At 40.2% G+C, this 14853-nt stretch overlaps 1 protein-coding gene across 2 annotated transcripts in view; it reads left to right on the top strand.

The window, feature by feature from the left end:
* CASTOR2 (cytosolic arginine sensor for mTORC1 subunit 2) overlaps positions 1-14853 on the top strand; it is a 121530-nt gene that overhangs the window by 87712 nt on the left and 18965 nt on the right. For both annotated transcript variants that reach the window (XM_081941435.1, XM_081941436.1), the window contains exons 3-4: positions 9971-10164; positions 12724-12856. In XM_081941435.1, coding sequence (XP_081797561.1) covers positions 9971-10164; positions 12724-12856 — 327 coding nt within the window. The remainder of the gene's footprint in view (positions 1-9970; positions 10165-12723; positions 12857-14853) is intronic.

The raw sequence follows: 14853 nt of genomic DNA, 5'->3' as shown, positions 1-14853 counted from the left end.
ACCATCTCTGCTGGCTGCTGGAGGGCCACAACATCAAGAGTATATGTATGTACAAGAATTTTCCTGGCTTATGTCAAAGTAAATTGGGCAAGCATTGAACCAAGCACCCTTTTAGTTTCTGTAATTTTGAAGTCAACTTAGCTATTTTATAGAAAAGTAGGGCAGCGTTAAAGACAAGACCATAAAGAACATACTGTGTCATCTTCTCATTTTTAGGACACAGAGGTCCTAAAAGTTTTATCTATTTTACAGAAGAGATTAAAAAATCATATCATGCCCCCATTCCTTAAAATCAAGAGACTAAGGTTTGTTGCAATTGCATAAAATATATGCTCTTGCCATGCCCCAGATTTGATAGAGCCAACGTTTTTCATAAGATGTCAAATTCATGTTTTAGGAATCTAGTTCAACAATACATTGAGATTATTACTATAGTATGTCTTCTCAAAATGGCCACTGACAAAGGTTGTAATTTGAAATCAAAACAAAGCTAAAGCTAGACAAGACCAAATCATAAGACCAAATTAAAGAACTTTCAATTTTCTTAACAGTACAATATCTTTTGAGGTGCCTCCCCTAATTTCTACTTTTAATGAAAGAGCCAATTTGGTATAATCTTCTTGTGGCATAGGAGGCATTGGGGGATCAGCATTAATGGATGGGTGGAACCTGCTGATGGATGGATGAATATACACATACATATACGTGTGTGTGTGTGTGTATGTATGTATGTATGTATGTATGTATGTATGTATGTATATAAATGGCTGTTTGTGTGTATGTTCCAGCATAACTCTGGAACACCTAGAGCAATTTCAACCAAACGGGGGAGATACCAATAACACCATTGGGGAGGGTGTTCTGTTAAGATACAGCTTGTTGTGCCTTCAAATGGATTCTACCGTATTGCTGTAAAATGGCTTCTTCTGTACAGCTCAGTGAAGTTGCCATGGTAACCGCTTCACAGTATTCCACCAGGGTGCTCCCTCTGGTAAGGGGGAAAATCCAACATTAGAAATTATGTTTGGTCTGGATATTTTTCCCCCTAATAAATAAATACCCGGACAATGCCAGGTTATCAGCTAGTATTCTCTCAAAGCAATGGCTGAAAATTAGTGGCAGAATGTTGTAAGGAACAGATTAAAGCTAAGGGAAAATCTTAAAAAGAACAGTCTCCAAAACAGGAATAAAGGGGTAAAAATCTAGAAAACAGTAAAAGAAGAACATCTCGTTAACATCTGTGATTCAGCCCCACCTATACACCCTACATCAAGAAAAAAAGCAATGCCATGTAGCTCACCAAGTAGAATTACAATCTTTACCCTAGAACTTTCTGGAAGACAACTAAGGGTCTTCCAGAAGGGTCTAGGACAACTCACGACTGACAACTCTTCACAGCCACCTCGCTGCGGCCAACTTGCAATTCAACGCTGTATTAATCATTTCATTCGGTTACTTTTATTATTGATGACCACGTGTTTGTCGAAATTATTGTAACTCTTGTATTTCTGGATTGACTATTTTATTTTTATTGGCCATGGTTCCGCTGAAATTAATGGAACTTTTGTGTTTGTTGAACTGTCCAGTGACAAGTTGACTATGGTGAGTTGCCCCATTCCGACTTCAAAGCAGTTCTTTTATTTTCAATAATTTTATAAAAGTTTACAAATACAAAGATAAACTAATGCAAACTAAGAAAAAAATTAAAAAGCAGAAAAAATAAGGAAAAAAACAGAAAAGAAAAAGGGAAATATATAAAAGATTACCTACCCACCCCCCAACAAATATAAATAATCTGGCTAGTTTACAGGTAGTCCTTGATTTATGACCACAACTGGAATTAGAAGTTCTGTCATAAGTCGTTGCAGTTAAGTCAGATCCAATTTTACAACAATTTTTACAGTGGTGGTTTTTTGCCAGAAAACAGCAAAACTTGAAAATCACAATCATGCAACTGTAGGATGTCCCAGCTGATTGTAAACATGAGCCAATTCCCAAGCATCCAAATTGCAATTATGTGGATGTGGTAGTGGTATGACGGTCATAAGTGTGAACACAAGTTTTCCAAGACTGTCTTAACTTCAGTTTGTCATCAAGCTAACAGTCATAAGTTGAGGACAACCTGTAACACCTTCTCCAGTATTTAAATTTCTTTTTTTTTAATTCTTCCCATATCTCAATAGTCAATACTCAAATAGTCAAATTACAAAAAAAAAAAACCAGATCATTCATTCTAATCAGCAAAAAATCTATTAACAACTTAATATTATAAGTTGCTCACAGCTACCCTGAGATAAGTTGGGCAGCCAATGCATTTGATAAATAAATAAATAAACTACCAGAAATACTAACATTTATATTTTAATCTTAATTAAAAAGTTCAATTTTATACGCAATTTTACACTTGCCATTTTCTTCCACACCTCTCCTGCCGTATCAAAATCTGGAGAAATTTTGAATGGAGCTAAATATGGATGGTCCTTGTCTTCTCCTTAATCTGAGGAGGAATTCTGAGCCGCTGTGCCCTTTCACCAGTTCCTATTTCAGCCCCTGCAAAAGCAGTGTTTCACTCAATCCTCCATGCTCTTCCTGAAGCCCCGTCTTCAAAGTTTTTTCTAAATAACAACAGGGTCAGGACTTAAGGATTTGGGAGGAATGATCATCCATAGGTTCAGGATAGCAGCAAAGAAGGCCTGACTTTGGATCTTGCAAGGGGCCTTGGTTTTGCTGAAAAGACCTAGAACCGTGATGGCTAACTTTTTCCAGACTGAGTGCCCAAAGCGTGCATGGGCGTGTGCAAATGTGCATGCGCCAGAACCTCCAAAATGCAATGTGTGTTTGGCCCCTGTGCATGCGTCCTGCTGCCCCGGGCATGTGCGTGCACCTGACATACCCCTGTGCATGCATGCATGCCCCCCTACATGCCATTCTGTCCCCATGCGTGCATGCACGGGGGGCCCACCCGCACCTGCGCATGCGTGGCAGATACCCGTTGACCAGCTGCCTGGCAGGAGGTACGTATGCATGCGCGGTGGAGCTGAATGGGGTGATGGCTCCCATGCCCAGATAGAGGGCACTGCGTGCCACCAGTTCACCATCATGGCCCTAGAACATGGTGACTCAGATAGATCTTGCCAGGTAGACAGAGACAATTGGAGAGAGCCACTCTAGTAGATGAGAAAGTTCTAACGCCAATTCTACTCATAGATGAGAAGAAGAGGACAAACAGCAGCAAAGTGGATGGACTCAGAGTGACGATAGGTGTCCCACTGGAAAACCTGAAGGAGCAGCTTAAGGACAGATCACCCTGGAGAAAATCTGTCTATGATTGCTAAGAGTCAAGAACAATTTGATGACACATAATGAATCAGTTAAAAGTCCCTTAGGCCCCCAAGCTCTTTCCTTCCCAACTATTGTTTCTTTCATTATTGTTTCTCTTTTACCTTGATGAAAACAGAAGGTTGGATTTTCAATAACTCAGCCGAAGCTTAAAGCTGAAAGAATATAGACTCCTAATTTAATTAATAAGAGTCTTTCCCCCACTGTTCTTCTTAGAGAAAGAATCTTAAGGTACAATATGTACCAGATGCTTGTGGCATTTATCGACTTTCTGTTATTATTAGAACTCAACAACTACCAACCAGAGCTTGATGCAAAAAAGACCTCCACTTCTGCAGGACCCCCACCCCACCCACAGTGGTTTATAGGGGCTTCTAGAAGAATAGCATAGCATAGAATAGAATAGAATAGAATAGAATAGAATAGAAGAATAGAATAGAATAGAATTCTTTATTGGCCAAGTGTGATTGGCCATACAAGGAATTTGTCTTTGGTGCATATGCTCTCAGTATACATAAAGAAACAAGATACATTCATCAAGAATCATAAGGCACAACACTTAATGATAGTCATAGGGTCCAAATAAGCAATCAGGGAACAATCAAAATCAATATAAATCGTAAGGATACAAGCAATAAAGTTACAGTCCTGCAGTCATAAGTGGGAGGAGATGGGTGATAAGAACGATGAGAAGACTAATAGTAATAGTAATGCAGCCTTAGTGAATAGTTTGATGGTGATTAGGGAATTATTTGTTTAGCAGAGTGATGGCCTTTGGGGGAAAAAACTGTTCTTGTGTCTAGTTGTCTTTCTGTGCAGTGCTCTATAGCGTTGTAAGGGTAGGAGTTGAAACAATTTATGTCCAGGATGCGAGGGGGTCTATAAATATTTTCACATCCCTCTTTTTGACTCGTGCAGTGTACAGGTCCTCAATGGAAGAAGGCAGGTTGGTAGTAATTGTTTTTTCTGCAGTTCTAATTATCCTCTGAGGTCTGTGTCTGTCTTATTGGGTTGCAGAACCAAGCCAGACAGTTATAGAGGTACAGATGCAACTATGCGACTGTGTAAGAAGAACAATAATAGATTTTTTAATCACTTCAAGGAGGGTTGGGAAATCCAACCAGATGGCAAATGTTGCTAGTGTTCAAACAGCCCTAGAATTAAGTAATCCTTTGCCCAGGAATTTGTTTGAATGGATCCCTCCCACACAGAGAATGCCACTTCCTGTTCCTCCCAGCTGTTATTGCATCCCAGCAGTGCGGGTAGTTCTCAGCGAACAACTAATTGAGCCTGGGAACTCCATTGCTAAGCAATATGTCGTAAAGTGAAAAAATGACAGAATTGTGCCAACTTACAATTGCACTTCTGGAAGTTCCACTTGTAGTCATTAAGTGCAATGTCACTTGCTTGCTGGCAGTGGTGGTTACCAATGGTGCTTGCTTGACACAGAATATTGCAACCATCATAATCACATGCCAGTTTCCTTTTGCCCAAATCACACTCCATCCCATGATGGTGAGGACACTGTGACAGCTGCAATTTCAAGCACCAATCATAAATCTTCTCCTTCAGAGCCAGCTTTGAGCAGTTGCTGAACAAGTGGTCTCTAAGTGAGGACTAGCTATACATTTTAGGGCAGGAGAGAAATTATTTTGTCGCTAGCGTTAACAACTGAGTTCCTTTCTCATTTCAAAAAAGTTACATAAAGTTCAACCACTAGATCCCAATGGGTAACTTCTGTCCACAAGAACGACACAGATGCCTTACATTTTAAGGTTGTGCAGTTGAAGGGAAAAGGCAGGGAAAGAAAGGCTGCCAACATAACATCTGTTTGCAGTGCCTTAAACCAGACATCTCATTTCTCAGCAATAGAACTTATATGTATATACCGCTTCACAGTGCTTTACAGCCCTCTCTAAGTGGTTTACAGTGTCAGCCTGTTGCCCCCAACTAACTGGGTCGTCACTTTACCCACCTCAGAAGGATGGAAGGCTGAGTCAACCTTGAGCTTGATGAGATTCGAACTGCCAAATTGCAGGCAGTCAGCAGAAGCCGCCTGCAGTGCTGCATTCTAACCACTGCGCCCCCACGGCTCTCTACTATAGGATTGTACTATAACTGCAGAGGGTCTGTCTCCACGTGATTCCAAAAAAAGACATAGCTGCTTTAATGAGTTGTAGGAGGGTTCATGCTCATACCTGTATTCCAAAACATCTTTTTGGTGCATCATTATTATAATGGACAGCTTTGTTTCATGCCAGTTGCCAAGCATCCGAATTTCGATCATGTGACCATGGAAATGCTGCAGTGGTTGTAGTGTGAAAACCGGTCATAAGCGATAGCACTTAGCAATAGCACAGACTTACATACCGCTTCACAGTGCTTTACGGCCCTAAGCTGTTTACAGAGACAGCATATTTGCGCCCAAACAATCTGGGTCCTCATTTTACCCACCTCAGAAGGATGGAAGGCTGAGTCAACCTTGAACCGGTGAGAATCGAACTGCCAAACTGCAGGCAGCCAGCATTCAGCAGAAGTAGCCTGCAGTACTGCACTCTAACCACTGCGGTTATTCACTTTTTTCAATGCTATCGTAACTTTGAACAATCACTAATGAATGACTTAAGTTGAGCACTATCTATCTGTGTATATACACTCTTCCCGCCCCCCCCCCCTGCCCCCATGTTCTTATTCTGTAATACCTGTTTCCATTATACTTCCTAGCTGGCAGCTCATGAAAATATATAAAACTAGTCATGTTTCAAGGAAATTAGTCCACATATTTGGCTGTCAGGGCTGATTTAATCAAGTGACATAAGTGTGTGGGTGAAACAGCCCTTATTAAATGTTGCCACTGTTGTTTGCTTTAGTTCAGATTCATGATATTCATAATAGGATTTATGTAACAACAAATAATAACCAAAAAAAAAAAAAGGTTGTAATTAAAGTTTGCACAAAGCAGGTACACCATGTGTGTCAAAAGTTATGAGGTATTAAAAATGCTTATATTATTTATATGGCTTCAGTGCAGTTCTAGAAAATTCAGTATTTCTTGTTAGCAATGTAAATAAGATAATAGAACCAAGTAGATGTAATGTATGCATTACCCAAATATATGGGGTACATTTCAAAATATTTTCTTAAAAATTAGCTTGCCGGGTAGTATTGTGTCTGGCTGACCTGTTATTTCTTTCATTCATTTCTAAATTATGTAGCCCCAAACTATTGTACTGCTTAGAAAGTGTTACATTTTTCAATGAACTCTTGAGAATTTAAGTCCTGGAGGGGAACTAATGCTCCAAAATTAAATATACTATAGAATATTACATGCTAAGTAAACAGTTTTAGCTTTGATGCTTGCATGTTTCTTCCCGGGCATATGAAAGTTAATACATTTGGATAGTAATTATTCAGGTTTGAAAACTAGAAAAGCAAGCATATTTTGAATAGCAGGAAATAAGGATGGAATGGATAGAATATACCAGGGCCACATCAAGATTGTGCCAGTGTAATTATTTAATTTTGTATGCCGCTCAACCCTCATGGGCTCAACGCGCACGAATTCTGGGTGGCTCATGACCGTCAAACAAACAAATTACAATCAAATCAATCCAAGATTGGTTGATTTATCAATGCTAATGGTGTTTCAAGCGGTGCTCCAGTGTTCTTATTAGTTTTATTTATTTATTGGTTCAATTAAAAACGGCAAGCAGGAGTCCCCCTCTCCCTCGCCAAAGGCATTTGAGTACCCTGGTGGTTTACTTCCTTTTTTAAATAAATTCTTCTGCAATTTGGAACCCCCCAATCCAGTAATGCTGTGCTTTGGAATTCAGGGCACTTTTTGTACTCTATATATTTCACAGTCTCTTGAACACAAAAATCCACCCACACTTCAATTAGGTCATTCTCAGCTCCGCTTAATCACTTTCTAAATTTTGTTTGTTTTACTATAAACCTGAATTGTACTTTTCCATCCATCAAGCCTGCCAAGAACAGTATCCAGAAATTGCAATTCAATCATTTTCTATTATTATTTTTTCCTTTTAATAATAGACGCCTTGTTTAGGAGATGTCATCTGCCTAGGCAAATGAGAGGGTAGCCAGCTTTGATTTCAGAAGTTGTAAAATCCAATTGTAACATATACATACAGACAGTGATAGGTTGCTAACCGGTTTACTACCGGTTTGCTCACATGCATGCACGCTCGCGTGCATAATGCTTCTACACGTACGCAGAAGCTTCTGTGCATGCATAGAAGCATCCAGGCGGGCGGGTGGAGCCTCTCACCACTTCCGGTTCAGCTGAACTGGCATTAACCCACCTCTGCATACGGAGGCAAATCAGTGGTGGGATTCAAATAATTTAATAACCGGTTCTCTGCCCTAATGACCTGCTGGGTAGGCGGGGCTCAGTGGTCATGTGACTGGGTGGGTGTGGCCAACTCAATGTCAGTCATGTCGACGGGCGCTTCACCTTAGCTGTTGCAATGTAATAAGGGTTAACCGGAGAGGCAGTTTCTGTAAGCAGGGCAAGAAAGATTAGGCTAGAAACAACACCAGAATGTTTCCTTCCTGCCTTCCTTACAGGATTAGCCCTGTAAAGTGTAAAAAAACAAAATGAGATTTCTTCCAACAACCGGTTCCCTGAACTGCTTAGAAAGTTAACAGCTGATTCTCCTGAATAGGTGCGAACTGGCTGAATCCCACCACTGAGGCAAATATATACTTATGGATGTATTTCATACATTGTTTTTTGATTACCAAAATAAAGACACATTTATTTATTCATTACATTTGTTTGCTGCTCATCTAGCCACAAAGACTCTGGGCTGCTTACAACCTAGCAGTATTCGTCTAAGAGAAAATTGAATATCATTTTGACTTTTGTGTTTTCAATGAAAGTTGTTAGGTAATCAATTTCCACCTATCCAAGGAAGCTAATGCAGAATATGGTTTTAAGTGTTGGACCTTTTTTTTTTAAAGAAGGAAACATTTTAATCATGATTTGGATGCAGGGCTCATAAGGGAAGTTGCTAAAAATATAAGGATCAGAGAAAATACAAAATTATTTAAATTTAGTTTGTTTTCTTTGTAAATATTGACTCTTAATGCTTGAATCGTTACTGTTTGGGTAATAGTTATGGAGCCCTTTTCTTATGCTGGGTGCGTGACTCAAACATGTGGGATCAATTCTGTTTTTACTACAATCCAGCAACCGAAGGTTAGAGGAAACACACTAAAACGTGTGTGCATGTATATTTATGCAAACCTGTTTGCTCCAGAACTTAATAAAAGTCTGTCTTTCCATAAATAGAAAATTGTTTCTGTTTAAACTAAGCTGTTCTAATTTACCCTTGGAAAAGTAACCGGAAGCTTCAGCTGTTACAAAAGCAATTTGGCCAATCTTGGGTACACCAAGGATTGCGCATATATAACACCTCGACTGCACAAGTAACATTGGATGCTCCTGTCAGGCCTGCAGCCATCTTTTTTTTGGGGGGGGGGATGTCTTTGGCCTGCCACACTTTCTGTTATTCTACTATACATTTTCTATTGTGGGAAAACGGGAGGGGGATTGTACGGAGTTATTTTCTATGTAGCCATAACAAAATTCTTTCTAGAAAGCCAAGGTCATCCTTTGTCTCTGCACCTCTGCACCTGACCAGAACTGGATGGGTGGAACTGCCAGCATGGCAGTGGAAGATTGGACCATGTGATGGACTTGTGGGTGTGGGGCAAGATCTTGAACTTTCAACTGGGTGGGGAAAACCAGGAAGCTTTCTGATTCGGGTTTTCCCAGATGTGCTAATATTGGCTCTCTTAATAAATTGGAACTTTGAGCAATACTTTGCCTTGGACTCTGATTTACTTTTGGATGCTATTTGGGACCCTGACAGCTGCTTTGCTTCTGGGTTCAATTGAAAGTGTTGGTTATGAGCTACATGATAAAATCGTCTTCATCCCATTATGTCAGTCAGGTAGGAAGGGTATGCAGTGGACTCTGTCAGTTAAATAATTCCAACATTTATCTGTTTATTAGAATTTTATCCTGCATTTATTATTTTTATAATAATATTCCTTCTTCCTCTTCCTTTCTCCACAACAACAACCCTGTGAGATGAGATGAGTTGAGATTGAATGTCTGGCCCAAATTCATCCAGCGGAACTGGAACTCACTGTCTCCTGGTGATTAGCCCCCAGTCACCCAGCTGGCTTTCATGCCTAAGGTGGGACTAGAACTCTCAGTCTCCTGGTGATTGGCCCAAAGTCACCCAGCTGCCTTTCATGCCTAAAGTGGGACTAGAACTCACAAACTCCTGGTGATTGGCCCAAAGTCACCCAGCTGGCTTTCATGCCTGGCGGGACTAGAACTCTCAGTCTCCTGGTGATTGGCCCAAAGTCATGCAGATGGCTTTCATGCCTAAGGCGGGACTAGAACTCTCAGTCTCCTGGCTTCTAGCCTAGTGCCTTAAACGCTAGACCAAATTGGCGCTCAGCAGCATAAATAACAATAGATGATTATAGGTAGGCCAAGAGGTCCAATCCAACAGGGCAGTGCTTATGTTCTTCTCCTTAAAAGGCAATAAATAAAATTGTGGTTTTTTTGTGCTTTTTCACCCTTCTGTTTCAGAGCTCCCTTCATCAGAACATTTGAGCGTAGCCGATGCAACATGGTTGGCCCTCAACGTCGTCTCGGGAGGAGGTGGCTTCTCCGGCTCTCAGCCTATTGGTGTGACCAAAATTGCCAAATCAGTCATAGCTCCACTAGCCAATCAGAATATCTCAGTGTTTATGCTCTCCACCTATCAGACAGACTTTATTCTGGTAAGGAAAACTTGAGGTGAACAAATGCCAGGAGAAGAAGGCACATTCTTTAAACCAAGATCCTTAGAAGAGTCCCAACAGGTGCTTTTCAAAAGGCAGCTGGATTAAGAAAATTATCTTTTGAAAAGCAACTTTGGGACATCCATGACCTGGATGATTGAGAATCTCCATAGACATCCTAATAAGAATTAAGCCCACATTTGAAGGAGTGAAGCTAAATTATCATGCTATTTTCCCATTGATTTTTCCTTGGATTCATGATAAATTATTATAATTTGCATGGTACGTTTTGACACGGCTGGTTGTTTTCTTGAATTCAGCTGAGCCAAACCTCTGGACTCAGAAAACCAGTTTGCATTTTTCCCTAATTGACCAGAATTGCAATTTAACCATAAGACATTAGCACGCCCATTTTGAAACCATCTGTTAATCTGTGATTGTTGATTAAATGTTTAGAATCTTGTATTGTTATCCTTTAGATCTTTCTCAATTTCTTTGAGTAAGCAGGACAATGCATTTTTGTGTTTTGCAAATATGTATCATGTCTTTACTGCTGTTCTGACCTAGGCTTCCCGAAAGCATGAAGCAAATTCCTTGTCCCCACAAAAACCCCTTTTATTAATTTACCATGAATTCTGCTCATTTACATACAGCAAAGTCTTTCAAGGGAGGATTTACAGTCACAGACTTTATCTGGCTTGCAGAACTGACAGCCTGATATCTGCAAAATTTGGCAGGGAGTCTCGGAGAGTCACGAGGCAATTAAGCGAACTAAATGTCTCCTGCAAACTCCTCTCCCCTTTCACTCCTCTTTTATTTCCTCTTGGAGGTGCCATTCATCGTCCACCTGTGGCCTTACTCCCAAGTCAACCCCTGTTATTTAGTTGTTCCCTTCATCTGGCAGCTCTGTGTAGGCTCACACTGGGAACAGGCTCCAGCTGTTCTTCTGCCTCACTGATGTCTGACTCTGAAGGCAGCTGATAACTGGCATACGGCTCTGGCCCCCTCTCTGCCTCCAACACAGAGCCCTCAACAGAGCCTTCCCCAGACTCCAGGACTGGCCCATGTTCCTCCCCAACCTCCTCACTGTCCGAATCTGCTGTCAGCTCCGCTGGCTGCTGGTGGGCCACAATAACTGCTGCCAGTCCATGTTTAGCACTTTTTAAAAAAATGTTCTCTAATAAAAAAGATGAAACACTATATTTCCAAGCAACAAACTACATTAATTTTATATCAATCATGCAGAGCAAGGACACAAAAATATTCACGCATTGAATGCTGAGTGTTTTTTGAGTACAAACAGTCCTCATTTATCAACCACAATTGGGACCAACAGCTTGGTCATTTAAGTGAAGTGGTTGCTAAATGAAATCATGATTGTGTTGTAATCTTACTTCAGATTTCCTTTGCTTTAGAGACCTGTGAAAGTCATAAATATAAGGATTGGGCACGAAGTTACTTTTTCATTACTACTTTGAACAGTCACTGTATGAGGCAGTCACTAAATTAGGGTTGTTTGTAGAAAAATGGAATAAACCCCTTGGTAGCAATAAAATACTTGATGTGGGTTAAGAACAGGAATTGGAAATAGAAAAGTAGGAAGACGTAATGCTGTGCATCAGCATTTGTATTGCAATATTTTGTGACACATTATTGGTTCCAGGCTGTTTTTCTCTTTGATTAGTTTCCAAGCAGGACAAGAAACAATGGCTGGAAACTAATCAAAGAGAGAAGCAACCTGGAATTAAGGACAAACTTCCTAACAATGAGGACAATTAACCAGTAGAATAGATTGCCTTTAGAAATCATGGGCGCTCCATCACTGGATGTTTTTAAGAAGAGACCAGACAGCCACTTATCTGAAATGGTATAGGTTCTCCTGCTTGAGCAGGGGATTGGACTAGAAGACCTCCAAGGTCCCTTCCACCTCATTTTAGTCTAGTCTATGATCATATGTGTATTCAACAAATTTCTTGCTTAATATTCATTGACCAATTGCAAAATTGGAACAGCGGGTTTAAGGAATTTAATAATACAGGAAAGGTTTGATTGCTAAGTAATTGTGAATAAGGCACGTGAAGTGCTTTGGAGAAAGGCCTACTTAGTTGTCGTTTGTGAAGTTCAGAATTCTGAACTCTTACTTCAATGCAGAATAGTTCATCAATAGTTTAGAAGTCTTACCTGGTCAGTCAAACATTTCAAGAGACCCAAAGAAGAGGCATTGTTCAATATTTGTAATTATTCAGGCATAGCATACATACTGTGTGAAGGCAGCACTGTATTTTTTTTAAAGAAGAGCTCAGAGTTGAGCATCTTATGTCAACCCATCCATGATAATAATAAAAAGATAGGAACAGGGCAATAAACTTGTAATACAAACATGGCCTCCATAGCCCAGTCTGGTGATGGCTTTCACACACAAAGTGCAAATGTTTGTAATCTACAAGAACTCCCAGCTCCTATGCCAGATCAATGGATTCCATTGAGGAAGAGTTAAATTCCTGAAAGTTGACATGATGTTCGTTCCTCTCAGGAGATTTTAAATTTTTTTCTCCTCAGGTACGCGAGCGGGATCTGGCCTTTGTCACTCACACCCTGGCTTCTGAGTTCACCATCCTCAGAGTCGTGAATGGGGAGACTGTGGCAGCCGATAACCTTGGGATAACCAACGGATTTATGAAACCAAAACTGGGTAAAGAACTCCCTTGCCTTCTTCAACTGTCCCACTTCAGGGCTAAGGCTTCTTTTCTCATCCAACCCACAAAAGCTGATTGCCTAAGGAGAGATAATATATTTCAAACACCTTGATAAGTGCCTAAGAATCCCTGCTTTTCAACGCCTTCCCTCTGAGAAATTCAGTTCGACTCCCTCTTCTTTGTGGCAACCCCTGAGATATTGGAACACTGCTATCATGTCACCTCTAGTCCTTCTTTTCATCAAACTAGACATACTCAGTTCCAGCAACCGTTCTTTACATGTTTTATCTTCCAGTCCCCTAATCATCTTTGTTGCTATTCTCTGCACTAAGCGTCTCAACATCTTTTTTACATCAGGTCGACCAAAACTGGATGCAGTGTTCCAAATGTGGCCTTACCAAGGCATTATAAAGTGGTTGATTCTATCTCTCTGTTTATGCAGCCTAGAACTGTGTTGGCTTTTTTTGGCAGCTGCTGCACACTGCTGGCTCATATTTAAATGGTTGTCCACTAGGACTCCCAAGATCCCTCTCACAGTTACTACTACTGAGTAAGGTATCACCTATACTGTACCTGGGCATTTTGTTCTTCTTGCCTAAAGGTAGAACCTTACTCTTTTCACCATTGAATTTCATTTTATTAGATAGTGCCCAATGTCCAAATTTGTCAAGATCCTTCTGTATCTTTAGCCTATCTTCTGGAGTGTTGGCTATTCCTGCCAGCTTGGTATCATCTGCAAATTTGATGAGTTCCCCCTTTATCTCCTCATCCAAATCATTATTATTTTTTTATTGTAAATTTTTTATTGATTTTTACAAATGTTTTGAGGAAAAGGGTAAATAGGTATAGAAAATTTTGACAGCTACATCATGCGGAAAGTAGAAATCCCCCCAAATCTCTCAACTTTTACAAAAATGAAAAAGAAGGCATCAAAATTTGAATAAACATTGGCAACCTTTTGTTTTTACATTCAATCATCAATATATTCAATCATCTTTTGTATCACTTCCAATAATTACATTGTAGCAACAATTGCAATAATGTTTCAACTCATTTTACCCTCATCCAAATCATTGATGAAGATGTTGAAGAGTACTGGGCCTAAAACAGAGCCTTGGGGTACTCCACTGCATGCTTCCCTCCATGTAGATGCAGTTCCATTGAGGACTACACGTTGAGTGCGGTTGGTCAGCCAGTTACGAATCCATCTGGTGGTGATGCTGTCTAACCCACATTTTTCTACTTTATCTAGTAGTAGGTTATGGTCTACTTTATCAAATGCCTTACTGAAGATTGTGTCATTCCAACCTGGAATTTAGGTGTAGCCTAGAGGAACATGGTTTTTTTCCCCCCATTCCTGTCCCACTTTTCAACTATTTTTTTAAAGAGCTTCTTAACACTTCCTTTCTCTTGCCTCCAAAGGGATGCAGAATTAGTGTTCCTTTTTTGGAAAGGTGTCGTTAGTTTTCTTCTTGTTGGGGCCTGTCGAAGAAATGAGTGGATAATGAATTCTGCAACTCAGAAATGTTCCTCAACATTCTACCTTTTTTATTACCACTATCAATAGCAATGATGGTGAAAGGGTTGATATACCTGTACAGGGTTTTTCAAGGACAAACTTGTTTCTCAACCCATACACTGAAAAGCAGAGCAGGAGATCATAGTTATGGTTGTAAGTCAAGAACTACCTGTAGTAGATACATCTGACCTATAGTCCTCAAGATGCTTTCCTTTGGCACATAGGATTGCAATCTTTGGCATTACAAGCAAGTTGCCATTGCATGCAATCTGCCATTAGTCTTGCAACTCCAGGATATGGGGATGGTTGAATGCCATTGTGTTGCGTGTAGAAAACTAGCATGCCAAGAAAATGTTCGCTGTCATGTTAGTTTTGTCTCTGTAAAAAATCTTTGCATTATTGTATTTCTAGTGGTGCTAGAAAGATGGAATCCATACTGCAGTTTTATTTTCATTATGAAGCTTTCAGCCTTGC

This window comes from Natrix helvetica, assembly GCF_964273705.1.
Source record: "Natrix helvetica genome assembly, chromosome: 2".
Taxonomy (NCBI): Eukaryota; Metazoa; Chordata; class Lepidosauria; order Squamata; family Natricidae; genus Natrix; species Natrix helvetica.
The sequence above is the reverse complement of the archived record's forward strand: the minus strand, read 5'-3'. Positions and strand labels throughout refer to the sequence as shown.